This window comes from Procambarus clarkii, chromosome 2, assembly GCF_040958095.1.
Source record: "Procambarus clarkii isolate CNS0578487 chromosome 2, FALCON_Pclarkii_2.0, whole genome shotgun sequence".
Lineage (NCBI taxonomy): Eukaryota > Metazoa > Arthropoda > Malacostraca > Decapoda > Cambaridae > Procambarus > Procambarus clarkii.
The window spans coordinates 30,600,250-30,611,452 of NC_091151.1; the positions used below are offsets into that span (position 1 = coordinate 30,600,250).

Genomic DNA, 11,203 nt, shown 5'->3' on the forward strand with positions numbered 1-11,203 from the left:
TAATATAAATACAAGGTTCTGGCTAATACAGCTTAACTGTTTTAGTTAGCCTGGAGAAAAAAAATTTTGACTGATAATTATAAATGCCAGTCAGGCAAATATGATTACGAAAGTCATGTTAGCCTTTTATCAATGTCTGAGTCATATACAAATACCAGAGTCATGTCAATATAGTTACTGAAGCTAGGGCAGAATAATAAAAATGCTTGACAGGCAAATATAAAGGACAAAACCTGCCTGAAATTAATTCCAGTTATATAAATTATGAAGTGATTTATGTTAGTCAATCATGAGAACTACAAAATAGTCAAAACAAATGTATATATTTAAATGGAAATCACTCAAAGTGGGAATACTAATGAGCTTCTAATTACTGGATGAAAATTATATTTGAATAACCCTTGTCATTAAAGTCTCATCTTAAGTACATCTTAAACTGTTTTCTCCTCCATGCTCTAATACTTAATAAGTTTAATAAAAGTGTTCCAAACTTAGTAACAGAGATTAAAATATATTTTAAAAATATTTAAAAATTCATAATATTAATATAATTCATTGTGCCAGGGCACAGGCAGCCAACGTGTATGAATAAACGTTAAGCTTATATCAAGAGTCTCCCCCTCCCCCTCCCCCTCAAAGGATGCAACCCCAAAATAAGCTGACTAACTCCTGAGTACCTACTTACAAATATTAAATCAAATATATCAAATCAAAATACAATATATCAAATCAATGTCAAATACCTATTTGACATTCCAAGAGTGCGACTTAACCAAACTAAAAATGCTCTGCAAATCAAGGGACCCAGAAATTGGAATGACCTTCCCAATCATGTCAAAGGCCTCTCTCAACCAGTTTAAGCAAAAACCAAGTATTACCTAATAAACTCCAGGTAACCTACCTTACCTCCTAATTAATGTCTACCTATGTCATGCTATTTTCAACCTATATTGATTATTGACCAACTTGTTTAACTGCTGATATCTGTCATGTATAAGCTTGAAGAAAATTATAATCTTCTGTTTATTTAGTCAAAATTCCTCCTGCTGTTCCATCCATCATGTAATTATTAACATTTTCTTTTTCATTTTTTTCAATTCAGTTTATGCTTTTGATCTAAATTAGTATTAAGTTTTAGTCTAAGTTTTTTCCTCCACACCTTGCCCTATAAGCTGTGCGTATTAATGGCTTCAGTCATTTATGTACTAGTTCTATCTATTAATCCAACATTATATCTGTAACTCTGTACACACATTATATATAAGAATCTACTTGTTTTGTTTACCATAACTGTTCGACTAAGCTGGTAAAGTGCCCAAAGAGCATAGTGACCACCTACTCTCAGAATCCTGGTCATTTTTATCACAGTTAGGAGTCTTCAGTAAAACTATCATCACTAAATAATACCCGTTACATATATTTTTTACACATTTTGGTGATGCTATGGTCACAAGTTGAGCAGCAGTGCTGAAAGCTCATGCTACATGCACCAGCCTTGGTGGCTCACTCAGTAGTGAAGCTTTCACACCCGGGAATGTTGCCTACTATTTTTTAAAAAGTGGCGTCTGTTTACAAAAGCCTTGAGGTAGCTGATGCGAACCCCATGTAGTCACGGGTCGTTTAAATCTTGCGTGGCACTTCAAAACATCATATGAAGGGGTGCGCACTTTCGAGTTAGTTACTCAAAATGCCATATTAAGCTCGGAATTCTCGATTGTGCATCGAGAACGAATCCGACTCTACTCCCGGAACCCTATCCCGGAGAGAGTCCATTGCTAACGATACTACTTTCTTCTATTCTGACCCCCAATCTCCACTTCCATACTAAATAATATTGTAAATAATAAATTAAATTATTTCACTCATGGATGTCAATCAACAAACTCACACTAAACATAGAAAAAACCTACATTACAACAGTGGCACCTCAACTTACAATTGCCCCGACTTACGATAATTTCGAGTTACGATGTAAATTTCATCGAAAAATGCGACTCGACATACGATGGTGTTGTCGACTAACGATATTTGTTGGTACATGTTCGGGTCGACTGAGCGCGTGGTTCCCGGTCACACGGTCCGACCTGCCTCAGTTTATTACAGCTGCCCGCTTAGTGACGATCGCGCCTATAAGAAATTCCGCGTTTGTGGTGATTTTTTGCATTTTGAACATTAAAGTAATTATTATATATCACACCATGAGTCCCAGGAAAGTCAGTGGTAAGGCTCAACATATGAAAACACATGTAAGAATGACCATAGAGCAGAAACAAGAGTACAGAATGTCTCTTCCTCAACAATTAAGAAAATGTGTGCAGCATGGGAAGAATTGCAAACATTTGCTGAAACGACTCACCCAAATCAAGCTGCAGTAGGCTGTTGCTTTAACGTATTCAATGACACTGATGCATCATTACAGACAAATGTTAAAACTAAGGGAAAAACAAATGTCTCTTGACAAATTTGTAGTGAGACAAACAAGCACTGAACCACAACCAGGTCCTAGTGGTATTCAGGCAAAATGTAGAAGAGAGTGTACCCCAGAGAAAACATCTCTGCCTGATGTGATAATGGAAGGGGACTCCCCTTTTTCCTTCCAAACAGTAACAACTCTCCTCCTCCCCCTCATCACCATCTTCCATACACCATCAGGAGCCCTCCATAGAGGTAAGATAAATTTAGGTACTGTATTGTAGTTAGAAAAAAACATTGTATTTAGTATAAAATGTATTTGTATGTTAATATTTTGGTGGGTGGGGAACGGATTAATTCAATTCTCTTTATTTCTTATGGGAAAAATCGCTTCGACTTACGATCCGTCTCTGTGAATGGATTAGCATCGTAAGTCGAGGCCTCACTGTATATTTTATTTCGTGGTAAATCGGCCAATCAAATTCAACTTCAGATGGACAATATTAACATTATCAATAAAAATGAGGGAAAGTTCCTTGGCCTATATATAGACAAGAGCACCCACATACAACACATAGTCAACTTCAGCACCCATATACAACAAACACAGCAAAAAAAAAAAGAATCTCAGAAGAGAACAAAATATTAAAATAAACTTCAATACCTTGTGCTGTAGGGCTTTGTACACCTAACTTTTTGGGGAATCTTGTCCCACATACAAAATTATTAGAATGTGGAAGCATTCACATATGGGTTCATCACTCACAGGATGATGCACCAGTATAAATCATTCTGTGAGTTTCATATTTCTAAGTTTATACAATTTCATCATACGCTATGGCCATTGGTGAGTTTTTCACCAGAATGCACCAACATGTGCCTTATTATAGTTGCACGATGACTAAATCTTTTGCCACACTCTGCACACTCTAATGGTCGTTCACCCGAATGCACAAACATGTGAATCTTCATATGTCCAAGACGACTGAAGCTCTTCCCACACTCTGGACACTTGTGAGGTTTGTCACCTGAATGCACTAACATGTGAGTCTTTATATGTCAAAGACGACTGAAGCTCTTCCCACACTCTGGACACTTGTGAGGTTTGTCACCTGAATGCACTAACATGTGAGTCTTTATATGTCCAAGACGACTGAAGCTCTTCCCACACTCTGGACACTTATGGGGTTTGTCTCCCGAATGCACTAACATGTGAATCTTCACATTGTAATGCCGCTTGAACCTCTTTCCACACTCTGGACACATATGAGGTTTGTCATCCGAATGCACTAACACGTGAGTCTTTATATGTCCAAGACGACTGAAGCTCTTCCCACACACTGGACACTTATGAGGTCTGTCTCCCGAATGCACTAACATGTGAATCTTCACATTGTCATGCCGCTTGAATCTCTTCCCACACTCTGGACACATGTGAGGTTTGTCATCCGAATGCACTAACATGTGAGTCTTCATAATTTGACGTCGACTGAAGCTCTTCTCACACTCTGGACACTTGTGAGGTTTGTCATCCAAGTGCACTAACATGTGAGTCTTCATAGTTTCACGTCGACTGAAGCTCTTCCCACACTCTGGACACTTGTGCAGTGTGTCATTCGAATGCACTAACATGTGAGTTTTCATAGTTTTACATCGACTGAAGCTCTTCCCACACTCTGGACACTTGTGAGGTTTCTCACCCGAATGCACTAACATGTTTGTACAGGTATTCATGTGTTCATGCCGACTGAAGCTCTTCTCACACTTTGGACACTTGTGAGGTTTGTCACACGAATGCATTAACATGCTTCATAATTCCAAGGTGCCTGAATCTTTTCCTACACTCTGGACACTTGGGAGTTTTATGCTGACGAGGAGTCACAATAACGTGGGTGATATATGTTGACCAAACCACACACTAGAAAGTGAAGAGGCGACGACGTTTCCGTCTGTCCTGGACCATTCAGAAGTCGATTGTGAGTTTTATGTTTGGTAGGTGCAGTTTGTGTGAAAGTTTTCTCCGTGGATGACTGCATGTGTGTTGATACTGGGAGACAGATCACGGTGTTCCATCAATATTGACGGTTGAGGAAAATTTGAGTGTTGTTTCTTGAAGTTAGACGATATGGGCACTTGGAGGTCTATGGTGGTGCAACTTCTTTTTGATAGGTGAATTTTGTGTGAAGTATATGATTATGGGTGTAAACTCACCGGCAGCGTTTGGTGTTAAAAGACCGCGGGCGCCTCAGGGCTTCTGGAGGCTACTGCGCCTGCGCAGACCAGACCAAGCAGGTTTGCATGGGATACAAGACACTCTGTACATTGACAACATCGTACGGATACAAGACACTCCGTACATTGACAACATCGCACACTAATATTTTTACCACTTCGGACACCAGCTTTCGACGTTTCGCATATGTGTACGTGTTCCATTTTAAGACGACAATATAATGCTATTAACAATTAAAATCTTCTATTTAACAGGCATATAGTTATTAAATGAAGTTTAATGATGTAATAGACATAATCCGGAGTTGGTAAGGACGCCGCCCGCCAGCGTAAACACAACACACCCGAATGCCCACAAACACCATACAACGCACAAAACACAACACTTCTGTCAGTTTTTGGATAAACTCCTTTTATATTTATTATGTGAGAGTTATACATGTATAAAATGATAGCTATTATAGGTAAGCGCCTAATATTTAATATTAATCAATAAAAAAAGAAATCAGAAGCCACACGCCTGTCTGTACATGTCTTTTGTGTAAAAGTATTTTGGGCGCTCATGTACTTGTGCGCTAGCTGGCGTTCACAACTGTTCTCGCCTACAAGCATTAGAATTAAACAAACGAATTTATTTTTTCATTTATATACAAGAAGAGAAGGCTACCCTTGAGTCTGTAATATTCATCTGATCACTGGTCTCCCATATTTGGTCCTCATTGCTTTATCTTACTATTATTGAATGTCAATAACCGTATTATGCAATTTCAATTTCTTCTATTTCTTTCTTTATTATGCACCCCATACCCATCCCGTGGGCGGTGGTGTAAAGGATTACAGAGGCACGTACGTACATAATCGGTTCAGGAACTGAACCCTCTAGTTCGTTTAGCTAAGCAAATAACAATGTTTGACGCTAGTTACAAAATTATTAATGTTGTATACACATGTACACGCACTCATACATACATGTACATATATATATATATATATATATATATATATATATATATATATATATATATATATATATATATATATATATATATATATATATATATACGTATACATATATATACATACACATACATATTTAATCACCTACACAAATACACACATCAATAATCTTTGTGTCACAGGTGATCAACAAGAGGCTCACAACAGTCACTATGAAAGGCACTTTACATCTATAGTGAGTCACACAGTTACTAGTCTTGCTGCAAACCCACCCAACTGGGCGGCAGCTTTACAGTCATGTGCTCCACACCCACCCAACTGGGCGGCAGTTTTACAGTCATGTGCATGCAATACCTACAGTAAGCAAATTTTGGATACTTCGCTAAGATTTCGGGCAGCACATCATTATGAATGAAGTACTTACACATTTCATTATGCAACTTTAATAAAGTTGTCCATCAGCTACACTTATCTTCTGTATGTTCCTCACATTACCAGTATACACAAACATTGACATGTAGGGATATAGACTCTCAGGTAAGTTAGTAATTTAAATGCACAGTAGCAGTCCTAGGCGTTCAATCCCCGACCGCCGTCCAAGTGGTTTGGCACCATTCCTCCCCATCCCATCCCAAATCCTTATCCTGATCCCTTCCCAGTGTTAAATAGTTGTAATGAACAGGCACTATATATATATATATATATATATATATATATATATATATATATATATATATATATATATATATATATATATATATATATATATATATATATATATATATATATATATGTGTGTGTGTGTGTGTATATCACGAAAATAAACACGTGATTAAAAATGTGACAATGTCAGACCACGGAGGAAAAATGAAACAGGAATTTCCTTAAGTACTTTCGTATATTAATACATCTTCAGAAGGAGTGATATATATATATATATATATAACATTTGTGAGGGTACCACCTCTGGTGCCAATGTGGGGACCCATAGCCTCGGAGAAGAAAATAAAAAGTATTCAGAGGAGACCTTGTGGTTTCTCACTGAACACTAATATTATCTTCTCCTACCACCCCCATTCTTTTGTATGTACACATATATATTTACTTTATTTGAACTTTGTTACAAAAAAGGAGTTACATATGGGTTACAAAGATGGTTATCATAGGTTGTCGAGTTCCTCCAGCTCCTCAGATGGCGGGAAGGAACCCTGGATGCAGTGCGCATTTCCCCTCTGTATCGCCACACTGAGGCGCTGGAAAAGAAAGCTTGCAGCTCTTGGGTCCCTTGTTGTTTCAATGAGCCTAGAACCCAGTTCCTTCAAAAAACTGGTAGCACTTTTACCCCAGGCGCCGAGTGTCTCAGAAGCAATGGGGACAAAATTGTAGTGGTGGGGACAAAGCTATGGGGTCAAAATAATTATATATATATATATATATATATATATATATATATATATATATATATATATATATATATATATATATATATATATATATATATATATATATATATATATGTATATATATATATATATATATATATATATATATATATATATATATATATATATATATATAATTATACCAGTATAATCTAATAATATATACGGGTCTAATAAAATAATTAGACCAGTTAATACTCTCACTCGTTGTGTTAGGATATGTTAGCTTGATAAAACTGACTGTTCATTGTTGAGAAATGTGTTAACAAACAATATATCTGACTTTATCAAGACTGTAGCTTGCTTAGCAAAAGAAACTTTTTTAAAATTTGGGTTCAGTTTAACTACCGCTCAATGGATGAGTAATTGGGGCATAATAAAGGAACTAAGCTGATAAAATGAAAGATGGGAAAACAACATTAGAGAGATAAATTCGAGAGACGTTTTCATGTTAACCCGAAAATTATTTGAGGAGCAAGACGGACTGCGGGTCAGGCAATTGGTTTTCATGCTATCGTGATGGGGGATCAGCCATTATACGTGTTAATGACTCTTGTATAGTTGTGTAGTTAAGGACAACATGGGCATTGTGGTTGATTGTTCTACCTGGGAATCCTCCACTGTTTTATATCTTATGTATGTATGTATGTACCAACCTAGTTGTGGTTGCGGGGGTAGCACTTTGGCTCTTTGGTCCCGCCCCTCAACCGTCAATCAACTGATGTACAGATTCCTGAGCCTACTGAGCTCTGTCATATCTACATTTGAACCTGTGTATGGAGTCAGCCTCCACCACATTACTGCCTAATGCATTCCATTTATTAACTTCTCTGACACTGAAAAGTTCTTTCTATAATCTCTCTGGCTCATTTGGGTACTCAGCTTCCACCTGTGTCCCCTTGTGCGTGTACCACATGTGTTAAAAAAATGTATGTATGTATGTATGTATGTATGTATGTATGTATGTATGTATGTATGTATGTATGTATGTATGTATGTATGTATGTATAACTGAAAACTCACACCCCAGAAGTGACTCGAACCCATACTCCCAGGAGCAACGCAACTGGTATGTACAGGGACGCCATAATCTGCTTGACCATCACGACCGGACATAAGGAAGTGATAGCCGAGGCTGTTTGAACCACTTCCCCGCCGGCACTCAGATGGTAATCTTGGGCATAGCATTTTATCAAATCATCTCATTCTTTGGGGCACACGTGAGGAACACAAATGCAAACAAGCCTGAATGATTTTCAGGCTTGAGTTTTCAGTTGTATATAGTCCTGGGGACCATTCAGGCTTGTTTGCATTTGTGTTCCTCACGTGTGCCCCAAAGAATGAGGTGATTTGATAAAATGCTATGCCCAAGATTACCATCTGAGTGCCGGAGGGGAAGTGGTTCAAATAGCCTCGGCTATCACTTCCTTATGTTCGGCTGTGATGGTCAAGTGGATTAAGGCGTCCCTGTACATACCAGTTGCGTTGCTCCTGGGAGTATGGGTTCGAGTCACTTCTGGGGTATAAGTTTTCAGTTGTATATAGTCCTGGGGACCATTCAGGCTTGTTTGCATTTGTGTTCCTCACGTGTGCCCCAAAGAATGAGGTGATTTGATAAAATGCTATGCCCAAGATTACCATCCGAGTGCCGGTGGGGAAGTGGTTCAAATAGCCTCGGCTATCACTTCCTTATGTCCGGTCGTGATGGTCAAGCGGATTAAGGCGTCCCTGTACATACCAGTTGCGTTGCTCCTGGGAGTATGGGTTCGAGTCACTTCTGGGGTGTGAGTTTTCAGTTGTATATAGTCCTGGGGACCATTCAGGCTTGTTTGCATTTGTGTTCCTCATGTGTGCCCCAAAGAATGAGGTGATTTGATAAAATGCTATGCCCAAGATTACCATCCGAGTGCCGGTGGGAAAGTGGTTCAAATAGCCTCGGCTATCACTTCCTTATGTCCGGTCGTGATGGTCAAGCGGATTAAGGCGTCCCTGTACATACCAGTTGCGTTGCTCCTGGGAGTATGGGTTCGAGTCACTTCTGGGGTGTGAGTTTTCAGTTGTATATAGTCCTGGGGACCATTCAGGCTTGTTTGCATTTGTGTTCCTCACGTGTGCCCCAAAGAATGAGGTGATTTGATAAAATGCTATGCCCAAGATTACCATCCGAGTGCCGGCAGGGAAGTGGTTCAAATAGCCTCGGCTATCACTTCCTTATGTCCGGTCGTGATGGTCAAGCGGATTAAGGCGTCCCTGTACATACCAGTTGCGTTGCTCCTGGGAGTATGGGCTCGAGTCACTTCTGGGGTGTGAGTTTTCAGTTGTATATAGTCCTGGGGACCATTCAGGCTTGTTTGCATTTGTGTTCCTCATGTGTGCCCCAAAGAATGAGGTGATTTGATAAAATGCTATGCCCAAGATTACCATCCGAGTGCCGGCGGGGAAGTGGTTCAAATAGCCTCGGCTATCACTTCCTTATGTCCGGTCGTGATGGTCAAGCGGATTAAGGCGTCCCTGTACATACCAGTTGCGTTGCTCCTGGGAGTATGAGTTCGAGTCACTTCTGGGGTGTGAGTTTTCAGTTGTATATAGTCCTGGGGACCATTCATGCTTGTTTGCATTTGTGTTTCTCACGTGTGCCCCAAAGAATGAGGTGATTTGATAAAATGCTATGCCCAAGATTACCATCCGGGTGCCGGCGGGGAAGTGGTTCAAATAGCCTCGGCTATCACTTCCTTATGTCCGGTCGTGATGGTCAAGCGGATTAAGGCGTCCCTGTACATACCAGTTGCGTTGCTCCTGGGAGTATGGGTTCGAGTCACTTCTGGGGTGTGAGTTTTCAGTTGAATATAGTCCTGGGGACCATTCAGGCTTGTTTGCATTTGTGTTCCTCACGTGTGCCCCAAAGAATGAGGTGATTTGATAAAATGCTATGCCCAAGATTACCATCCGAGTGCCGGCGGGGAAGTGGTTCAAATAGCCTCAGCTATCACTTCCTTATGTCCGGTCGTGATGGTCAAGCGGATTAAGGCGTCCCTGTACATACCAGTTGCGTTGCTCCTGGGTGTATGGGTTCGAGTCACTTTTGGGGTGTGAGTTTTCAGTTGTATATAGTCCTGGGAACCATTCAGGTTTGTTTGCATTTGTGTTCCTCACGTGTGCCCCAAAGAATGAGGTGATTTGATAAAATGCTATGCCCAAGATTACCATCCGAGTGCCGGCGGGGAAGTGGTTCAAATAGCCTCGGCTATCACTTCCTTATGTCCGGTCGTGATGGTCAAGCGGATTAAGGCGTCCCTGTACATACCAGTTGCGTTGCTCCTGGGAGTATGAGTTCGAGTCACTTCTGGGGTGTGAGTTTTCAGTTGTATATAGTCCTGGGGACCATTCATGCTTGTTTGCATTTGTGTTTCTCACGTGTGCCCCAAAGAATGAGGTGATTTGATAAAATGCTATGCCCAAGATTACCAACCGGGTGCCGGCGGGGAAGTGGTTCAAATAGCCTCGGCTATCACTTCCTTATGTCCGGTCGTGATGGTCAAGCGGATTAAGGCGTCCCTGTACATACCAGTTGCGTTGCTCCTGGGAGTATGGGTTCGAGTCACTTCTGGGGTGTGAGTTTTCAGTTGAATATAGTCCTGGGGACCATTCAGGCTTGTTTGCATTTGTGTTCCTCACGTGTGCCCCAAAGAATGAGGTGATTTGATAAAATGCTATGCCCAAGATTACCATCTGAGTGCCGGAGGGGAAGTGGTTCAAATAGCCTCGGCTATCACTTCCTTATGTTCGGTTGTGATGGTCAAGTGGATTAAGGCGTCCCTGTACATACCAGTTGCGTTGCTCCTGGGAGTATGGGTTCGAGTCACTTCTGGGGTATAAGTTTTCAGTTGTATATAGTCCTGGGGACCATTCAGGCTTGTTTGCATTTGTGTTCCTCACGTGTGCCCCAAAGAATGAGGTGATTTGATAAAATGTTATGCCCAAGATTACCATCCGAGTGCGGGTGGGGAAGTGGTTCAAATAGCCTCGGCTATCACTTCCTTATGTCCGGTCGTGATGGTCAAGCGGATTAAGGCGTCCCTGTACATACCAGTTGCGTTGCTCCTGGGAGTATGGGTTCGAGTCACTTCTGGGGTGTGAGTTTTCAGTTGTATATAGTCCTG

General features: G+C 40.4%; 1 protein-coding gene across 1 annotated transcript; it reads right to left on the reverse strand.

Annotated features, from left to right (window-relative positions):
* Positions 1-3,471: 3,471 nt before the first annotated feature.
* On the reverse strand, positions 3,472-4,218 carry LOC138366176 (zinc finger protein 98-like). Its single transcript, XM_069326901.1, has one exon. The coding sequence runs from the start codon at positions 4,216-4,218 to the stop codon at positions 3,472-3,474; it is 747 nt and encodes a 248-aa protein (XP_069183002.1).
* Positions 4,219-11,203: the final 6,985 nt, after the last annotated feature.

Coding starts and splice junctions, on each gene's coding strand:
- LOC138366176 (XM_069326901.1), bottom strand. CDS start 4,218: ATGTTAATGCATTCGTGTGACAAACCTCACAAGTGTCCAAAGTGTGAG.